Here is a 22207-nt window from a genome sequence, read left to right on the forward strand (position 1 = left end):
TGCGTCCCCATGACGGCATCTTCCTGTGCAGATAAACAAAAAGATATTAAAGCGCTTCCAGTCACAACAGAAAGTGCACCTTTTGTGGGACTGGGAAGCTACATACATAGAGAAAATTAGCCTGTGAAAGGCTACTAGGTGACATTTTCAGTACACGTCCCTATCGCAAATTAAAACCATAATCCTATCTGTAGCTTTCTGGTTTCTGCTCGTACACTACTTAATAACATGTGAGATAATGTTTTAAATAGCAGCAAATCCCTATCATGTGTATGAATGAAAGATTTGTGTGACAAAATGGTGCTGACACTGGGTGGTGCTCCCAATTGGGTTATCTCACTGCTTCCAACATACTGTGAACCATTATGATTACATCAAAAATACCTATATCCATTTCTGTCATTCCCTATGTCTGAATAAAGACAACACAGCTGTTCACACATCGGATGCAATTTAGTTGAAATCTTTATTCAGAAAAAAATCCAAATAACTGTCCATTTGACAGTTTTTGTGATCAAAATACAATAACAAAAGAAATACGTGAATCAACATTAGTTCGGTCAGGACATGGAATCAGACTGACAAATGTTTCAAAAATAGGATAAATAAAAGAATAAACTGTGTTCTAAAAATAAGAGAAAGAAAGACTATGCACATCAGCAAAATAATGGGTGAAGAAGGCTAACAAGAGATCAAAGTGCAATCTCTCTCTGCCGTAACCTTAGAATCGATCACCGGCGATCGGGTCCACAGTCTGTCCATTGATTATTGATGAGCGTTCTTTTACAGCAACAAAACCTTGTACATGTCAAAAAGAGAGTGAGTCGGTATATACAGACACCATTTTATGCCCTTTAAAGTTTTTTTTTCTTCTTCTTTTCTATAAGAATTCAACATTGATCATAAAACATTCCCCATTCCACTTGGTTCACAGTTTCACGCAAGGCGGAAACTGAATCTTGGGACAGCTTCATTCAGAATGTACATGTAAGTGTATGAGCCGAACACGGGTAAACATGCTTCAGTGTCCTGAGACACAAAGAAAGGTAGGAGAGCTCGGTCGTCTATGGTTACTAGTGCTGTACAGGGAGGGGGGCCCTGACCTCTGAGCCCCCCCAAGCCTTTGTACAGCTGAGTCTAAATGGTTAAAGCCAGATTTACACTTTGCCGTGCGGCAGCGCCGTGCACCGGACATAGCAGCTCTACAAACTCACGCGAGCTTGTAGATCCGCTGTTTTTAAGTGCGCGGCACCGTCGCACAACGGAGTATAAACTAAGCATAAGAAGGCAGCCAAGTCAGTCAGTCAATTTATAAATAAACACAGACTCAATTTGTTTGACATGCAGCATATTTTTTGCTTGATTGTTGGAATTCTTTAGTAACTTTATTTTCCCTCTTTTTATATATTCTTTTTTTTTTCCTTTTTCTTTTTTTTGTTGTTGCTTGATTTCAGTCGTGTTTAACAGCAAAGTAGCACATGACACGGCCCCCAGTTCAACTGGAAGCAGAATCCACAATCTCACAGAAAGGCAAGGCCTTGAACCAGCAGATGAAACATTACACAATGCCGAGAACAGAAACAGACTCCGTTCCCATCTGAAACATTGGAAATGTTGGAACCCGCGGCTGAACACACCCCAGTCTCTCCTGGCTACGGAGAGCTCTGAGGCTCCTGGGTGCATTTGGGGGGAAGGGGTGGCACAGAGTTCATCCTTGGGGTTCATCTCTAGTTATCAGAGTGTCAACATCAAAATCACCATCTTAAACATCATCATCGTCATCTTCATGGGCCATTTACAAAAACAGGAGCTGGGTAGTCAAGTTATATAAACGTCCCATGTTCCATCCACCCATTAGTAAACAACCACAAAGGGCCTTGTTACAGAAATCAAAACAGTGGGCAAGTAACAGGAGTAGGTTGGATCGAGTACAGATGTGGCCGTATACAGAGAGAGTAGAGGCAGAGGAGGAGTTCAACACAGAGGATTTGAACGTAAAAAAAAAGAAAAGAGACAGAATGTAAACGTCTTCCTTGTCTGGAGGATTCCATCCCTCAAGAACTGACCTACAATAACAAACTCTCCGTCAAACACAATCCAGAGGTCGACAATCTGGACAACCCGCGGTTTTAGAGAATTGCGCTAATCCATAATCCATATTAGGAAACCCAGCGTGTTCCCTCTCTGCCCGCGGACTGCATGGGTCCTTTCAGTTCTGGGAGGCTGGGAGATGAGGCACCTGACATCCGTCCCACTGCCATTCAAGCTCACAGCGTATCGGAGCACAGAATGGCAGGTGTAACAAGAAGTAAGCCTGCTTGTGTGTACGTTTAGTGACTGTGAATGTGTTTTGGATGTGTGCTTCTGTGCATATTACACTTCTGCCTCATGTATGTGAATGTTTACCTTATGTAGGTGTGTGTGTGTGTGTGTGTGTGTGTGTGTGTGTGTGTGTGTGTGTGTGTGTGTGTGTGTGTGTGTGTGTGTGTGTGTGTGTGTGTGTCAGTATATCCCTCTCCATCAGTGTATGTCTTGTCATAAGTGTGTACATTCTCACAAGGTGTGTGCATGTACGAGCGTACCGCATGAACACGTTTTATACGTCTGGATCCACCCCCTTCTCGCGTGTCCACTAATGCATCTCAGAGTTGAGTTTGTCCTGGAAGATGTACAGGTTGTTGGTGGCAGCGATGGCAATGATGTTCTCCGTGGGGTGCCAGGCCGTGTGCAGGATCTTCTTGGTGAAGTCCAGGCTGTCGACGCTGATGTCGTCCTTCCGCCGCTTCCCGCCGGCGGCGCAGACCCGCCGCGGCTTGAGCACGGCGCGGGGTTTGCTGCTCTCGCGGGACGCCTCCAGCGTGACGTCGCGCTTGGTGTTGCGGTCGAACATGCGGAAGAAGTTATTGTAAGCCCCCGTCATGATGACACTGCGAGCAAGGAGGGTGGATGCAGAGGAGCAGGGGCAGAAAAGGAGAATCAACACAATGCTGCATCTCATACAGGGTTCCCACACATTTTTACCAATTAATTTCCAAAACTTTTCCAAAACTTTTCCAGAATATTTAACCCAATTTCCAGGACTATATACTGTAACAATAATTCAGCACAATAACAGGTTGCTTACTCCTATGCGCAATGCCCAAAGACAGGTAGTGTATGCCAGTGGTTCTCAACCTTTTCAGGCTGTGACCCCCGAAATAATCATATTTTAACTGGGGACCCCCTACCCTGACGAGCACTAAGAGTTGAGGAATTTTGTATAACATGGTTCTATTGTGAAAATAGCTGATCTACATGCTCACAACGCCTCGCATTGGCGTTGTGAGCATGTAGATCGGCTATTTTCACAATTTCTGCCTCTAATATTTGACAATTTGGCCCATGTTTAATTTGTCATTTCAGAGGTATTAACAAAATCAATAACCAAAGACAACGCATTGCTATTTTTTCCAGGACCTTCCAGGACCCTTGATAAATTCCAAAACTTTTCCAGTACTGGAAAAATATTTTTCTAATTTCAAAATATTTCCAGGAATTTCATGACCGTGGGAACCCTGCTCATACAATCAGTCACACCACATCACATCACATTACATCAATGCCACATCACTTCACAGTCACACCACATTACATCATATCATATTACACCACACCACACCATATCACATTAAACTACACCACTCCACTCCACCCTTTATTCTTTATTCGGATCCCCATTAGCTTCCGCTGCCGCGGTCGCTATAGTCTTCCTGGGGTCCACATAAAAACATCACAACATAAACAACGTACAATATTCAAACAAACAACAACTGACACTCGTCAGTCTAAATCTAAGTTACATTAAAATGCCAATAATAAAATACAGGAACATAGGTTAAACATCATGTACAAACACATAGATTATTACACCAATCCACACCACACTACATATCACATTACAGCACACCGCTCCACTCCACATCATATCACACATACCATTCCACACAATTCCACAGCACTTCACACCACACCAAAATGAACACATTCTGTCTCACACACACAAACACACATGCGTGCTTACCTGTCAGATCCATTCCATGCACACTCAAACTTGTCAAAGATGCAGTCGTTCTCGTAGAGGGAACACAACTTACTGCGGAGGTAATCATGCACCTGTAGGAACAGACACACACGCACACGCACACACGCACACACACACACACACGCACACACACACATATTAATTTGAGTCCCCATTTATAAAATACATTACAAGGGCTCAAATATTTTACTGTTGCTTGCCGATGCCATGCAACATATATACTCGAAATAACATAAACGTCACTGCACAGCTCCATACTGAATGTAAACAACACACATGACCACATTCATGGTCAACATAATACTGTAGGTCATACACTTCCATCTGCCATATTACCAACTCCAGGAAAAGTATGGACACAGGAACCACCTTCTCCTCCAAACAGAGCAATAATGCAGGAGATCGAGCAGTAATTTGCAAGCTGCTTTGCCTCCTCAAGCCCCTGACCACCAGCCTGCGGGCATGGCCCAAGCTGCCAAATATTAAGGCAATGAGCTGACACTTATTCTAGGTGTATAATGGCTTGTACTAATGTTTGGTATTTAACTTGTTTAGTAAGGAAAGCTTCCTCTAAACTTGAAAAGTATAGCCACACACGCACGCGCACACACACACACGCACACACGCACACACACACACACACACACACACACACACACACACACACACACACACACACACACACACACACACACAGAGAGAGAGATGAACAATGGTGCCACTCTTCAAGCGGTCAATTCTGCTACAAATAACTAAGACACTATCGACCAGCCGGTGTCCTACCCGACACCAGGGTGGAAACCACCTCCAAACACTAATTACATTGTATTAACATACTCTGTCATACATATTGGTTAAAATAACATTTTATTCATAAAGAAACCCGGATTGTAGCTACCTTTAACTCACAGACAGACATGCACACACATACAGTATAAAACAAATATTATTAAAATGGAAGATCACTGCACTCTCTATACTCTCTGTATTCAAATTGCAAGCTACTGTATAAATAGAATGAGCAAGAGCGTGTGTAGATATTAATACGCGCACACACACGCACGCACGCACGCACAAACGCACGCACGCACACACACACACACACACACACACACACACACGTGTCTCTTGTTAAATGCATGCACATTTAACGAGAAACTGTCTCACATCACCTCCCTGAAGGCCAGGCCAATAAGATACAATACCAGCCCACAGTAATATGCAGGCAGGCAATACATTTTTAATCAAAACAGCTTCACCAAATCATGGCTGCTGAGGAGGGTAACCGCTCTCTCACACACACACACACACACACACACACACACACACACACACACACACACACACACACACACACACACACACACACACACACACACACACACACACACACACACACACACACACACAAACATAAATTCACCAACTAATAAGTCGTTCCCTTTGCCCTTTCCTCCGACCTGCTTGTGTCAGCACTGTGTCAGCCAAGTGATGCAAGAGGTTGAAATCTAAACAAAGATATCTTCACCCCCGATATCTTCTACCCCCCCCCCCCCCCCACATTAGCTTCAGTATTTACATTTTTGCATAATGTCAGCAGTCCACAGTCTCCACTTGATCAATATACGGTCACGCTGAGGTCGCTTGACTCGCTTCATGGCCGTATATCAGAGAAACGATGACACGTGTGTTTTCCCACGTGGGTCTTTCCACATCGGGTGAAATGACATGGTGTCAACTTGTGTTGGATATACAGCCTTTTCCGGCTTCCCGGTCTGTAATTTAGTGCTTCATACTTCTTTCCCCCGTGTTCAATCTGCTAATTTGATTTAAGCCTTTTCATGCCCAAGAGAAATACAATCATAAACTTAGCTAAAACATTGGTGTTAAATGCATTCCCTCCTCGTCTGCTACTTTCCCCAGCTAGTTTCTATAATTACACCTCCCTCACTTTCTTCAACTCTGCCACTATCGTTCTCTTGCCCATATGCCGCACTATCCAATCTTTCTTTCTCGCTCTCCACCTCTCTTTCTCCAAACGCCCCCGTGTCACACCATTCTATCCCAGTGTTTCTCAACCACTGTGCCTGGGGACCTTTGGTGTGGCCCTGAGAAGGGTCAAGTGTGCCCCTTGAAACTGCTTGAAAGCCAGTATTGTATTTATCATTTTAAAAATGATTTAATCTAGTGAAAACAGCCGATCTACAAGCCCACAACGCCTCGCGGTGCGAGGCGTTGTGTGCTTGTAGATCTGCTGTTTTCACTACTGTTGTGCGCCTTGTATGATGAAGCGGGGCTTTACTTTGCGAAGAAACGTACAAATTTGAAACGTCACGACAGTGACGATATTTGCACCCCCGTATTATGTTGGCGTGCCCATGGATTCTTGGGACATAAAAAGTGAGCCCATGCAGAAAAAAGGTTGAGAAACACTGTTCTATCCCACCTCCATAACTCCATCCCATCGCCTCTGGCTCTCTCTACTCCCAGCTCCTCTCTCCAGCAACCCTCTCCTGTTTATTCCTCGTCTTCCCATTCTCCCCTGTCCGTCACACCGTCTAATCCCATCCCATCCCTCTCTCTCTCTCTCTCTTTCTCCCTTTCTCTCTCTTCACGCCCCCAACCGGTCTTCCTCCTCTCCTTGCTGCATTGCAGATCTGGGTGCTGGGCTGTGTAAGGTATCCCTCCCTCCAGCTTCACTTTATGAGTGGAGGCTCAGCGTTCTATAAATAGCACCAGCACGCCTCAGCTACCCACTCCTAACTGCCTCCCAGCCTCTCACGCATCAAGCATGGGTCCATTTTTACATCCTCAAGTTAAATTAAAGTTGAAATTATCTGTCTGTGCATGCACAGAGGGAGGCACGCCCACGCACATGCACAGATTCACCCATATTATGCCAGAGGTTGAAATAGCCTACTAATCACATATTGATCGAGAAATTGACATACAGTTGTGCTAAACTGGAGCAGCTTATTGTAAATGCATGGAATTGACACACTACACTCATGCTGAAAGATGAATGCAAGATAGCAGCGTGCAGAAAAGGCTCTTTTGAACGGTTTAGAGGACAATGGAGGGATTAACAGAGGCTATATCCTGCTCGCTAACATGCAATGTACAATACATGTATACACAGTTTACACACCCAACATTTTTGGCATGCTTAATCTCTTATCCCACACATGCACACAGAGATAACTCACACCCAAAACAAGCGTGTGCACGGACGGATGCGCACGCGCGCCTGCACGAGCGCACAAACGCACGCACGCACGCACGCACGCACGCACGCACGCACGCACGCACACACACACACACACACACACACACACACACACACACACACACACACACACACACACACACACACACACACACACACACACACACACACACACACACACACACACACACACACACACGTGTAAAATACGTAAATATGTTCTGCCACAAGATTGTTCTGCAACTATCCTGGGGATTGAGGGTGGGGGGAGGGAGGGATAGGGGAAGGAGTCTGTTATGTTTGCTGTTTTACATCCATGTGATATACAGTATGTCAATGTATACTCGCCCTCGGCTTTATGTAAATCATAATAAAAATATTTCAAAAGAAGCATATGTTCTGCCACAGTATATTGTAGCTGTTTCTAAACTAATGGTGGACAGTATTTTTCTGGCATGAATTCAATCCAATTATCCTTAAAAGGCTTCGGGAACCACTAACATAGCGAGTGACTCGGGGACACCACCTCTCCATTATGCATTTCTTCCTGAGTGAGGTCAGTGTTACAGGATAACAATGCTTGCAAACAATGGTCAAAGAGGCCCAATTAGGAACCCACTGACTGTGAACAACAGTGTCCATCATCTGCACAAACTGCGAATCACGTACCATTCACCCCCACAAACCAGCGAAATCAGCCAATCATTACTCAGCATGTGTTGGAATCCGGCATCAGTGTTGTTTTTGGCAGCAAATTTTGGCAGCAAATTTTGTCTTAGTCTTTTGAATAAAATGTAATTTAGTTTTAGTCATAATTTAGTCACCTGAAAAGTTTTAGTTTTAGTCGACTAAATATCATACGATTTTAGGCGACTACATCTACAGCTGATTTAGTCAACTGAAATGTATTTTGGCAGGCCTTGATGGCATCGTAATGACTGATTTTACACTTGATTGCATGCTGAAAATAGCCGATCTACAAGCTCACAGCGCGTCGCAGACGCGTTGTGAGCTTGTAGATCTGCTATTTTCAGCACGCAACACCTGAGAGCAACCAAACATAAAATGACTCTCTTCAGCACTAGTCCCTCCCTAACGTTTTAGTCTAGTTTTTATTTCGTTTTCGTCAGTGAAAAAAACGCAGTCGACAAACATTTTTCGTCATAGTTTTAGTCGACGAAATCAACACTGTCCAGCATGGATTGTCATTACATGGCTGGGGTCTGCGACTCTGCGCTCCCTGGAGATGCAGGCCATGAGATTCATTGAAAAGTTGTAGTGTAACGTGGTCTTCTCTAAAATGTATTTCAGAACACTTCACACGCAAACACAAAAATGTATGGAGAACATGCCCTGAAAATGACTGAGGGAAGTAAGTATTCATGAAGGTATTTCTTGTAATTTAATGAGACAGACAGCAGGAGCACACACACACCAGGGGTGTGTTCTAGATCTTTTTGGATGGCATCTATAATTATTCCCTAACCTCACACGCGCACGGCACTCGCACGTATATATACGTTTGAATACTAATGAATGAAGTGTGGCAGATCTATTATTTAATGCATGAATTCTTTCGCCAGCGGCTATTATCAGCTCAAGAAAGACAACAGCCACATATAAGCCTTCACCTTCACCTCAGACTAGGCTAGTGGTTCCCAAAAAAAGAGAAAGTAGATGTTTGCCCAGGGCCCAAGCTAGTGAAAACAGCAGAATCACAAGCTCACAACGCTTGTAGATCGGCTATTTCACTACTTCTTAATCATTTGTGTTCTAATTTATGGACTGTCTGTTTTTTTTCTTTGATTTCTTCATGGAATTACTGAAAAATATAATTGAATTTATTTTTTTATCGATTTGGGAATATGCATATCGTCGCTTTTGGGTGGAAACCTCGTATCTCCAAGTTTCAAATTTGTACGTTCTTTCACAAAGTAAAGCCTTGCTTCATTATACAAGGCCGTCGCACAAAAGTAGTGAAAACAGCCGATCTAGTGCTTGTAGATCGGCTGTTTTCACTAGTTTAAATCATTTTTAAAACAATAAATACAAAACGGACGGTTTTGGACATACAAGGTTTTCACCCGACAACGACAATATACTGTTAGTAGAACACACTAGTGACACACACACACACACACACACACACACACACACACACACACACACACACACACACACACACACACACACACACACACACACACACACACACACACACACACGCGTGGGTCATCCAACCTGGTACGTCTCCAGGGGCTTGCTCTCCATGTTCAGATCCCAGACCTTGGCGGTCAGGTAGTCCCTGGTCAGCAGGTAGCGTCCGCTGTGGCTGAACTTTACGTCCGACACGGAGGAGATGATCTCTGAGAAGAAGGAGCGAGCGCTGGGGTCCTCTGGCTCTTCGAACACTGGAGAGGAGGGGAAGAGGGGTGATGTATTATATCAGGGGTCTTCCAACGTTTTCAGGCCAAGCACCCCTTTGTTGAGAGAGAGATGAAGCAGGGACCCCCACAACCTTTTCGTAGATTCCATATAGTTTCATCGTTTGACAGCACACAAACATCAAAGTATTTTGGATTCATGTCAATTTGTATTTTTCAGATATTTAACCACTTGAACCGTCAACACTGAATAAACTTGACCTTTCACCCAGTACTTAGTTTGCTCTTTTTCCCCTCTACCCCAAACCTCTTTGCCGAAAATCGCTCTGCGAGACGTTGTGAGCTTGTAGAACTGCTATTTTTGGCTACAGTTCTCAGAATATGGAAACTGGGGTTAAAATAAAAAGGATTGTAAGATTTGGAGGACCCCCTGTAGTAACTCTGAGGACCCCCTAGGGGTCCCGGACCCCCTGTTGAAGAGGCGGCCATTGCTGAATGGTTAGAGAGCCCACCTGGGAGGCAGAAGGTCCCAGGTTAGATTACTGGCCCCCACAACGTGTCGAGGTGTCCCTGAGCAAGACATTTAAATCCCCCCGTGGGATGAAACAGGTCTAATTAGTATTATAAGATAGTGAGATCTTATATTATACATATTTAATGTATATACCGTATTAAACTACATATTTTCCCACACTATATATATTATTATAGTCATTGTCGATGTGAAACGATGCTTCTGATGTCAAAGGCGTTTACCATACAGGTTTGTCTCAAAATAATTGAATATTGTGGAAAAGTTAATTATTTTCCAGAATCCCATAAAATGATTTAACTTTCACATATTCTAGAATACATTGTCCAAGCAGTGAAATATTCAACCCCCTTTTTTGTTTTAATTTAGATTTTTATGGCATACAGCTCATGAAAATCAAAAATCCATATCTCAAAATAAACAAGGATCAAAACAAGGATTTATACAGTAATAGAGAACTGTCAACCTTCTGAAGTCAGAGTCCAGAGTGAAATTTCCGCAGTCAGTGATGATTTGGCATCTGCTGCTTCCAATGCTTTTTTACACAATATATACACCGGTATATATTGTTTAGACAAACCTGTATGTCCACATTTCATGGAAGAAATACAGTACATACAAGACATATTTCCCTCCACACTATTAATAATATATGATCTCACATCAGAACAATTGGATTTAGGTTCAAAATTGGTGAAGTTTCCCTTTGACTCTGACTGTAACCAAATAGACCCGTGAGGGTACTACGCCCCCCCGCGGGTGGACTCACGTTTGGAGTGCTTGTCACATAGCGCTGCCTCTCGCATGTCACAGAGACGCAGGGTGCCTTTACTGCTGCTGTACACAAACAGGTTACAATGGTGAGGGTGGAACTCTGCTGCCGTGATCACCTCCGTCAGGTCCTCCATGTTGACTGGTTTGATGTCAACAATGTCTGGTGGTGGGGCATTGCTCAGGGGAAAAACATGGAGAAGTAGAAAGATGACATTCTGGGAAATTGCAAGTGTGGTTGCTGTGATGTGAGTCACACTTGCAAATGAATTCCGTCTTACCATTTGAGTTTCCAAGTCAATGGGGAAAATGTATACACAAATAAATTATTGGCCATATATGGTGATCTCTGTGTCAGTCCTTGTTCTTTTATGCCCATATATGGAGATCCCTGATGTCATCAATATTAAGCCATTATCTTGGAATGCCCATTTATGGACATACTGTGTCAGTCTCTTGTTGTCTATGACATCATCTATGATGTCAGTCATCTCCATATTTGGGAAAGGTTTAATTTTTGCACTTTCCCATTCAAGTCAATGGAGAAAATTTATTATTTTATAAATTAATATAATTTAAACTATATAACGTATCTCTTAGCAAAATGCAAGCAGACATATCCGGAAAGTACTAGTCTAGTCTGGTTGCCTAATGAAGCCCCCCTATCACCTCTGAGCCGTAGCTGTTACTACCAGCAACATTTAAAAAAAGAAAAATGAGCAGTGCATGTAAATGTTTACACAACTCATGGCGTGTAAATTATTTACGGCAGAGCGTAAAACAAAACCGATGAGAATGTATCCTGGGGGCCATTGGTAGAAAGCAATTCCGTATTCAGATCAATTGTAACAATATTAATCGTCCGTAGGCCACAGGGATGGGACTATATTGTGTCATATTCAACTGGATTAGAACCAAGAAAAAGGCTGAAATATTTATGCAGCCTGTGAATTATTCATTACGCTACAATCTTACTCCTTGGGAATACTACTCCCCCCTCCCCCATCGATGTGTGTCTGTGTGCTGTGCATGCCTGTGTACAAGTCAACACTGGCACAATGGGACTGGAAAGGTTTCATTTACATGATGTTCAGACTAGCAGCCTAAACGTGACCTTCGGCCTATTCAGATCAGAATCACCGTAGTTTTTATCAAGTCTCAGCAGCACGTGGAAACTGACAATGCCCGCACCACCAAACGTGTGTGTGGAGAGGAATCAATCGACAAACAACTGCTAAAATTGGGGAGTGTGTGTGTGTGTGTGTGTGTGTGTGTGTGTGTGTGTGTGTGTGTTGAAATCCCTCCTGAGTCCTGTCTGTCTGTCTGTCTGTCTGTCTGTCTGTCTGTCTGTCTGTCTGTCTGTCTGTCTGTCTGTCTCTCTGTCTGTCTGTCTGTCTCTCTGTCTGTGAATAAAACCCACCTCAACCAGATGATTAACGTTTGGACTGAAAAGGTCAAGATCTCAATCAAGGTCAAGGTCAAAATGACAAAATCAGTCATACATATCTCAGCAACAGAGAGATGTAGAACAAGACATGTGGTTTCAGGCTGGGTTTGCAACCTCAGGTGCATTTTCATAATACTAGAAGCTGGGCCGCCCGACCTGGCCAACTCGGAACAATGTAAATAGGGAATGAATGGCCCGCCCTTTAATGCAAACCCCATTATACCTGTTTTCATAGGACCCGTTTTGACCATCTGTCTGCCTGTGTCCATTTATGCCCATATATGGAGATATCTGTATCTGTCTGTCTGTCTGTCGGCGTCCATTTTATGTCCATATATGGAGATCACTGCAGTTATAGTTCTGGGTCCATTTTATGCCCATATATGGAGATATCTGTCTATCTGCGTCCATTTTATGCCCATATATGGAGTATCTGTCTGTGCCTCCAACTGTGTTGCAGACACAGTGCCGGTTCCCCCTTTAATGCAAACCTCATTATACCTGTTGTCATAGGACCCGTTTTGAACATCTGTTTGCCTGTGTCCATTTATGCCCATATATGGAGATATCTGTATCTGTCTGTCTGCGTCCATTTTATGCCCATATATGGAGATCTTTGACCCTCTGTTTGCCTCTGTCCATTTATGTCCATATATGGAGATATCTGTATCTGTCTGTCTGCAATCCATTTTATGCCCATATATGGGGGCATTCATTTTATGCCCATATATGGAGAACGCGCGTGCCCGTGGGACGAACGGTTCTCGAGATACGCGGATTACATACATACATACACACTCACAGAGATTTTTTGTTGACTCATGTGGCGTACGTGATGTCAGAGCCTTTTATGAAGTGATGTCACAATGAGTCAGAGCTTTCGCCGATTTCCTCCGGAACAGCCTGATGTCAACAATCAACCCCGCATAAGGAGATTCCGAACGTTTCGCGCCGGTTCGGGAAAACCGCGCGTCGGGTCGGGTCGAGACCCGGCACTGCACTCCGTGCCGCGGCGGGGAACGCGCGTGCCGAATCTGAAGCCGGTGGGACGAACGGTTCTCGAGATACGCGGATTACAGACACACAGACACACAGACAGACAGACAGACACACACGCAGAGACTTCTCGCATTTATAGATAGATGATGTATTAAAAATACGCCATGTTGAGTGACGATCGTCGAAATGGTTATTATGACTAAGCATAAATAGTCAGCCTATTTACCCTTTATTTAGTTGACCGGAGCCCTTCAGGGTTCCATACAGGGGTGAGTTGCCATGGGCTCGCGTGGGCTCGGCGAGCCCACACTTATTTTGCTGCAAGCACACGCGACTTATATGCACATACTAATTAACAATAAAAACAGCGTGCGCGCATGACGTCATGAATTTAGAGGACCCACACTTCTAAAATCCATATCACACCACTGGTTCCATACTAGGGCCATTCCGGTTTTCAAGATACACTAAATATCTTTAGTGTATCTTGTAAATCAAGCTTGTGGATCTGGGCTGATTGTGTGCCCCAGAATAAGGATGCTAGGGGTTCAACAACACAAAGGATACTGAAGCTGCGGTCAGTGATGCCCAGGTGCCAGAGGTTGATCCTCAGGTCGTCGGCCGACATGTAGGTCTCACAGTCAGAGTTGACAGAGATGGAGTTGACATGGTAGGTGTGGGCGTTGGCGAACACCCGCCGCGGGCTCACCTCCACCATCAGGTCCATGGGCATCAACACTGGCACCTTGGAGGTGAGACGGAGGGACGGGCAGCGATGAAGAAAATGGGAATGGCATAAACATGGAGCGAGGGCATTTTTTTTTTACAATATATTTATTGAAATTTTTCAAAATGTACAGAATATGTATGTAATATGTATGTTAATATATTGAACATTAGAACAATAAGACATATAGACATTACATACAAAACACAAACAATAAAAAAAAAAAACAATTACATGGAACGTCAAAAAAAAACAAGACCATATCAAGCGAGGGCATTTTACTAAACACTCTGAATGTGGGGTTACAAAGTAAAGTGTAAGTAAAAAGGGATTTGAAAATGTAATGGTAAATCTCTGATAGACTTACATTAAACATCAGGGTTTCCTGCTGGAAAAAGTCTTGACCAGGGGGGGATCTCATGGCGCACGCGCAAAGCGCGTGCACCGAAAATTTTGATAATTAATTAATTAATTCGAGTAATTAATTCACTTAATTTTTAATATTAATTCTTATTTTTGCCCTATAAAAAACACATGAATGTGCCCATGATGACGGAAAACACAACTACATGCTATCATCCACATTTATTCAACATTGAATAACTTATATTGCCGGTTCGCCACCAAAGGGTTAAAAAAATAGTGTGCACGCTGGTGTACGAATTCGTGCACAGATGATGCACTATGCATGTACACGCTTTTCACAGCTTTCAAACAAAAAAATTCGCTTGGAAATCCGTTCAGGCATTCAGGAGATACCAGCCCTTATGTTTTCTTCAAATGTAAACAAACATGGCTGCCATGTTTGAAAGATAGGGTTGGTATGGGGGTTAAAGTCGTACTATGTAACTTTTTTTATAAAACAAATCTTAAAATTCTCCTAACTATTAAAACACAAAAGTTTTAGAAGATCCGCGCCGTGAATTTCAGCCTGTAAAGCCTTCTCTATTATGTAAACTGAGATCCTTGCCGTGGACCGGATCTCGCGCCAAAATTGCGTCATCACACTACCGGCCAATCACAGCGAGGGTTATACAACTGCCGGCCAATCACATCGCATCTTGAAGTGGGGTCGCCATTTTGTTGTCGCCGGTTTGTACCATCCAGTCTCTAGGTAATTTCGCCTACCAGGCAGGGTGAAGGAGTGTATCTCTGGAATTACTGAACGCACAGGAACAAGGGACCCCTCCAAAGATAGATCTCAGCGAGGTGGAGGCAGACGCGGGGGTCTGAAGGTACGAAAAACGGCCGAAAGACGCGGACGCGACCGCGGTTCGCTATAGGGCTAATGACCACTAGGTGAGCAACTTACACAGTATGGCTTTAAACATGCAATTTCGCGATCGCGATCATGCCTAGTACATTGTTGGAGGTCCAAAAAGTTTTTTTGAAAAAAAAAATTTTTTTTGAAAAAAAAAAAAAAAAAAAAAAAAAAAAATTTTTTATACCCTTGGGGGGGCGGGGGGGTTTTCTGGCCAGGCGCCCTGTAAAGTGCTGCAGGAAACCCTGAACATTAAAGAATGTCCACAGGTCAGGAGGATACATATATATACTGTATGTATGTGGAAATATACTGCAGTCTGCATACTGTATGTATGCAGACATTTACCATTCACACACACACCTCTGTGCCAGTGACCCAGTTATGCACATGCACACACATCTGTACCCACTGACCTACTTCTGCTGCGATTTAGCCTACTGTAAGGAGGTGTTGAAGACAGACAGACGGACAGACAGACAGACAGACAGACAGACAGACAGACAGACAGACAGAGAGACAGACAGACAGACAGACAGACAGACAGACAGACAGACAGACAGACAGACAGACAGACAGAGAGACAGACGGACAGACGGACAGACAGACGGACAGACGGACAGACAGACAGACGGACAGACGGACAGACGGACAGACGGACAGACCTGTAGGGAGGTGACAGTGCTGATGTCCTTGATGCGACCCTCCTCATCCTTCAGGTTGTATCCTTCTGGTCTCTTGTCTCTCTCACTCACCTTCCATAGCTTAATGGTCTTATCTGAGACAGAACAGTCAACCAGTCACATACAGGGATGTGAGTCGAGAGTGTAAAAGAATAATGTACTTTACTTTACACCAGATGGCACTTGCTTATCATAATGACTGACTAATGTCTTGTAGATGAGGACGTTTTGTCTCCAAAGCTCTCTGATTGGAACCATTCATATTAAATACACAGGAGTTAAAAAGGCCAGCATCAAGTTAATTCATTCCCAAAACATGGTCTTCTGTGTCCAAGAAATGCATCTACATCAATATAGTAGGTGACACCCCTCCAGGGTTAATCCACTAATGCCCTCAATAAGCTCAATATGCTAAAAGACAACCATATTTACTCCAGAATGATTAGAAATGAACGATATCTGCAACAACAGGCTGGTGTTATATGAATAATTTAACAGCAGTAGACATTTCAGTACAGCAGATGCAAAGTCTTAAATGTTTCATGGCCTCAATCATAAATTATACTGTACTTAGAGAAATCAATATCGGTGTGCTCAAAAACCATCTGTAGTTTAAAATAATTCTGTGGAGCCATAAACTTAAAATGTGCATTGATTACTGGGGCTAGCTCCTCCAAACAAAGTAGTTTAATAAATGCGCTAAGGGTGACATATACCTTTTATGACACAATACTGTGCATTATGTAATCAACCAAAACGGATATGTCTTCCTCCGTCTGTACAAATTATAGTTTTAACAATTAAGCGAAATGATACCTCCCAAATATTAAGTTACACCGGCATTATTAGTTGACTCTTATCTCAGTGATCTGAATCTAAATAGCCATATCGGTTTTATAACATTTAACAAATACAGCAAAACTTTGAATATAAGGCAATTCTGCTTGTTTATATTGTATAAATCAATAACATGTGTGACCAAATACATTAAACATGTTTAAGGAGTACAGTGTCTCAAGTCAAGAGGGAGTGGGCTGCTAGTAGTGCCCAGTGCCAGATAAAGAAGCAACCTTTAGTTACTAATGGGAGCCAGACTATGGGAAAATACATATATGTTCACACAGCGCTAAAGCCAAACAAGTAACTCAGAACTGACAAACACCTGTATACACACAGGGAAGTATAAATAGACAATCCTCAACCCACCAGGGTTCAGTTAGGTTCTTGAAAGGAGCGTTTGTTTTCGGTGATGACGACAGAGGCGCGCCGTCTCAAGCGACCATGAGCCACGTGAGACACCGCCGGGCGAGTAACGAGCGAGCCGCTGTGTCAAGCCCTGCGATGGTCGCATGAGCTGACTCAGCGCCGTTACCAACTTATGTGCCGTTCTGGACAGAACAGTAAATCTTCAGCCCCCCGACTTTCGGCACCTACGCGCGGTCCAAGTGAATACAACGGAGCGCTCCCTACCTCCGGTTCAGCCAATCAGAAGCTTCCGCGAGGCGGATCTTAACTGAAGCCTGGTGGGTATTAGATATACGCGGAAGGGGTTCCTCACCGTTTGTGGAGAGCAGGAAGTGGGCGGCGTTCTGCTGCGGCAGCCATCGGATCTTGTTGATTTTCTCCTCGATCTCCAGACTCTTAAGGTAGTCGAACTCGGGCTCATGGCTCTGGAAGGTGCTGTAGACATTGTACTCTCCCTGGGAGAAAGGCTCAGTTTTGCTCTGGTGGTGGACAGAGACAGAGACAGAGAGGGAGAGAGAGAGAGAGAGAGAGAGAGAGAGAGGGGGGGGGGAGGGGGGGGATGGAGAGGGGCGGAAAAGGGCAGGACAGGGGTAAAAGGAGAGAGAAGAGAAAGGAAGGGAGGATGAAAGAAGGAGGCAACAAAGTGAGAACTAGAAGTACTCGCTCGTAAATAAATAATTTTAAAAAATAACAAAAATAAAAACTATTAATCAAACAAATTGTTGTTTTTCCTTTATTTCTTATGTTTGCCAATAAGACTATATTCTGCAGCGTGTTAACTGTCATGTGAAGCTCAACCAATACTCCAGCTAACACCACCTCCAGATGTTTTTCCGCCAATTGGACCTCATTGGCTAAGGGCCCTGCCTTTGTACTGTCTGCGGTACATAAATAATGAAGATAACATAGTGTGCTCGCCTTTCAGGCGAGCCCACAATAAGGAATATCATACAGTAGTATGATAGCATTAAGTATTCCTCTATCCCAGTGGTTTTGAGCGGTCCCTGCGCTGAAAATGTATGTTTATTAGTGTGGTTGCTACAGTATAGGCCAGTGGTTCTCAACTTGGGGGCCGCCCGTAGGGGTCCCCAAATTATTTTGGGTGGTCCCCAGATGATTAATTTAATGTGCAACATTGTTTTCTCACTCAACAGTAAACAAACCAACATAAGTGTATAGAGCGTATCTGCACATTTCTAAAGTGACAATCTAAGGAATTTCTAATACTTCTAAAATGACAAATCAAACATCGGCCAAATTGTCAAATATTAGGGGTAGACATTGTGAAAATAGCCGATCTACATGCTCACAACGCCTCGCAATAGAACTGTGTTATACAAAATGTAATGCCTCAACTCTTAGTGCTCGTCAGGGTGGGGGGGTCCCCAGTTAAAATATGATTATTTTGGGGGTCGCGGCCTGAAAAGGTTGAGAACCACTGGTATAGACAACCATTGTTCTAGTCCTAAAGTTTTCAAAAAACGTTTCTTTTAGCTTGAGTTGTTTTCGGTTAACTTTTCTGAGAACCCAAAAGTCCATTGAGTTCAATGGGACTTTTTCCTGTCCCCTTTCTGATTGGAGTTTTGGACAATATAATGTCTAATCAGACAGGATTGGTCATGCTTCACGTGACATCACAATATGTCATAAATGGTAAGGCTGAATTAATTTCCTATAGCAGAATAAAAAGCCTGACAGCTATAAGTAGAATTGTATAGCCTTAAAGATCAGGTGAAAAGGCCTTTTCTGTAATTTTATTTTTTAAGTTTCAGCATGAAACAGAATCCTGTAAGTTTCTTAACCAATCAGCAGGTTCCATCCCTTCAGGCGATGGCACTGTAAATCTGCGTGGTGCACAGACTGTGTTATTGTTTGTAGCCTGCAGGCACAAACTGGCAAAGGGAGAGAGATGTCTACACTGTGCAGAATGTTTGTCACTAACTTACTTATTTCAAACCTATAATGTTTTCAGATACATATTTTAGTGTGCTGATTAAGTTAGCAATGAGTATTACACCGTCATCTTGAATTAAAATAAGCTGTTTTTGATGAATGTAATCAACAGTAATTCATATTCACAAGAGTCTATCTGTCACAGGAAGTAATTAAAATTGGCTTTTTAAAATTAAATACACAATTTTTCATTTCCCTAGGTCTTTAAAATAGGCAAGCCGAGGATAGCATTATTATTTAGTGTTAAACAAAACAAAGAACTCTCATGTCTCATTATTAATTACAAACAGCAATCAAAAATGATCATTTGGTGCCGGTACCAAACAATTATCACCATATGTTCCACCATAAAATAAAGAGGAACATCATGGACTGCGCTCAAGTTAGTTACAGTTTGTGAATCTGTATCTAGCAAGACAAATGTTTCTTTCTTTTCAGGGCACCTTATACGGTTCTCATGTAACATATAACATTACATAAATGTATGGGTTAACACAAAAAAACATAAAAGGTTTAATTATGGGGATGCAAGTTTTAGGCCTGACAGCAACTATATAGTAGCCGGAGGGGATGTGTGTTCATTACTGGTCTCAGAGTGAAATGAAAATGGAGTGTGTGTGCATGCATAAATGTGTGCGATCCTGTGTATTTTAGAATTGGAGTGTGTATGCACAAATGCATGAGTGTAGGTGCACATTTGTGTGTGTGTGTGTGTGTGTGTGTGTGTGTGTGTGTGTGTGTGTGTGTGTGTGTGTGTGTGTGTGTGTGTGTGTGTGTGGTTGCCTACCTCAGGTTCCCTTTGGAAGATAACTACTCGCCCCCCCTTGTCCCCCGTGGCCAGAAGCTCTCCTGTGTGGTTGAACTCTACAGTGGAGATAATATCAGCTGGAGACAGACAGACAGACAGACAGACAGACAGACAGACAGACAGACAGACAGGCAGAAGACATAGAGAGAGAGAGAGACAAAGAGACAGAGAGAGAGAAAATAGAATTAGAGAGAGAGAGGGGAAGAAAGAGGGAGTAGCCATTAGCTAATGGAATACATTTGACCACTCATCTATTCTGTATCATTATTTGGTCACGCTTGCGTGCCTCTGTGTCGCCCAAACAAGTCATCAAGAACTAGATTAACAAGACTGTTACCATCTGATGATGCCTCATAAACAATACACTTGTGCGCTAACGCTAATATGTAAGCAATTGAGCATGCACTCACACAGATGCTATAAAGGACAGTTTATTGTTGTGCCTTGTTGTGCTAATGCATGAACACACACACATACACACACGCGCACACACACACAGGGAGCACACACGCGCATGCGCCGCAGACGTGTGCGCCTAACTGTGCATTGCAGGTACCAAGTGCAAAGTTACTTTCCATCCCGGCGTGTGCACAGTGCATAACCCAAACTCTGCACGCTCATAACTTCGAACGGGTAAGGACTAGTTTATAAAACCCAGGTAGATCTAAAAGTTCACAACGCATCGCAATGCATTGAGCTTGTACATTAGGTATATTAGGTACTGCTTTTGTGTGACACTGTAGTATGAAGAAGTAAGGCATTCATTTACGATAACAAAAACTAAATAGTTTAAATATCGAGATCGGTTTCTGACCGACAGCAATGTGATATATCTGATACCCATCAGCGGGCCAGGATTCAATTCCCAATGGGGAGTTTGCATGTTCTCCCCATGTCTCCTAGTGTAGGTACCCTCACAAAAAAAAAACATGCGGTTATCCTGGTCTCTAAACTGCCTCCCCCTGGCCAGCCGGGGCGCACGATGAAGGGGAAAGGAACTGGTTGGAATAACGTGTTCCTTCCACGCTCTACGTCCAGCTGGGGAATCTCTCCCCGGTCAGGTGACAGGGGAGGTGACTATTCATGCATAGAAGGAAGCATGAGGTCAGTCCGTTGCTCTCCCCAGGTTGGCAGAGGGAGTGTAGCACCCAGGATTACATTAGATAATTGGCACTGGGTGAAAGATGGGTTACAAAATCGTGGGATAAAAATGTAAGAAAAAAATAAATGACTGATATCGTTGCTGTTGAGCCAAATCTGGTATGTCCAATCCATATTTCATCTCTTAGTTTTTTTTTCTTTCTTTTTTTCAAAAAGTAATGCTATAATAACATGCCCAAACTAGGGACGCCAGGATGAAAGCGGTTAAGTGTGTCTGCGGATTTATAAATATTTAACCATTTTTAAAGTACAAACAAGAGCTTGTGACTAAATAATAAGTTCATTGTATCCATTCTAACGCAGACCTCTGCTCAATGTTCTCCAAAAAGCTACCTTCAGTGAACCAGACTACACAACCAGCGTCTCACTGCTTTTCCCTACTACAGTGGTTCTCAACCTTTTCAGGCTGTGACCCCCAAAATAGTCATATTTTAACTGGGGACCCCCCAGCCTGAGAGTTGAGGCATTATATTTGTATAACAGTTTTATTGTGAAAAGAGCAGATTTACTTTTGTCTATTTTCACAATTTCTGCCTCTAATATTTGACAATTTGGCCAATGTTTAATATGTAATTTTAGAGGTATTAAAAAGTCCTTAAATTGTCACTTTAGAAATGTGCAGAGACCCTCACTTAAACGATATGTTGGTTTGTTTACTGTTGAGAGAGAAAACAATGTGCACATTAAGTTAATCATCTGGGGACCCCACAAAATAATTTGGGGATCCCCCTGGTGGTCCTGACCCACAGGTTGAGAACCCCTGCCCTACTATACTATTCATAATCATCACAATTATCTTTCCAATACATTTTAAAGACAAACACAAATGTAGATTAGATTGTGGAGGTTGGCTCAGTCTACAGAGCTTCAGATTCAACAGAAAGGGACGTGGGTTTAGTCACTGCACGTCGTAATAATGGTAAGAGAGC

The 22207-nt window shown here is 43.1% G+C and overlaps 1 protein-coding gene across 1 annotated transcript in view; it reads right to left on the reverse strand.

The window, feature by feature from the left end:
- Positions 1-1416: 1416 nt before the first annotated feature.
- Positions 1417-22207, reverse strand: part of LOC308301454 (serine/threonine-protein phosphatase 2A 55 kDa regulatory subunit B gamma isoform) — a gene marked incomplete at its 5' end in the record, with an annotated part of 38655 nt that continues 17864 nt past the window's right edge. The window contains 8 exons of the mRNA XM_080745451.1: positions 1417-2927; positions 4061-4152; positions 9549-9718; positions 10993-11157; positions 14008-14185; positions 16094-16206; positions 17670-17835; positions 20097-20194. Of these exons, the coding sequence (XP_080601577.1) occupies positions 2633-2927; positions 4061-4152; positions 9549-9718; positions 10993-11157; positions 14008-14185; positions 16094-16206; positions 17670-17835; positions 20097-20194 (1277 nt within the window). The 3' untranslated portion in view covers positions 1417-2632. The remainder of the gene's footprint in view (positions 2928-4060; positions 4153-9548; positions 9719-10992; positions 11158-14007; positions 14186-16093; positions 16207-17669; positions 17836-20096; positions 20195-22207) is intronic.

The sequence above is a fragment of the Nannobrachium achirus genome (assembly GCF_963921795.1).
Source record: "Nannobrachium achirus genome assembly, chromosome: 17".
NCBI classification, from domain to species: Eukaryota; Metazoa; Chordata; class Actinopteri; order Myctophiformes; family Myctophidae; genus Nannobrachium; species Nannobrachium achirus.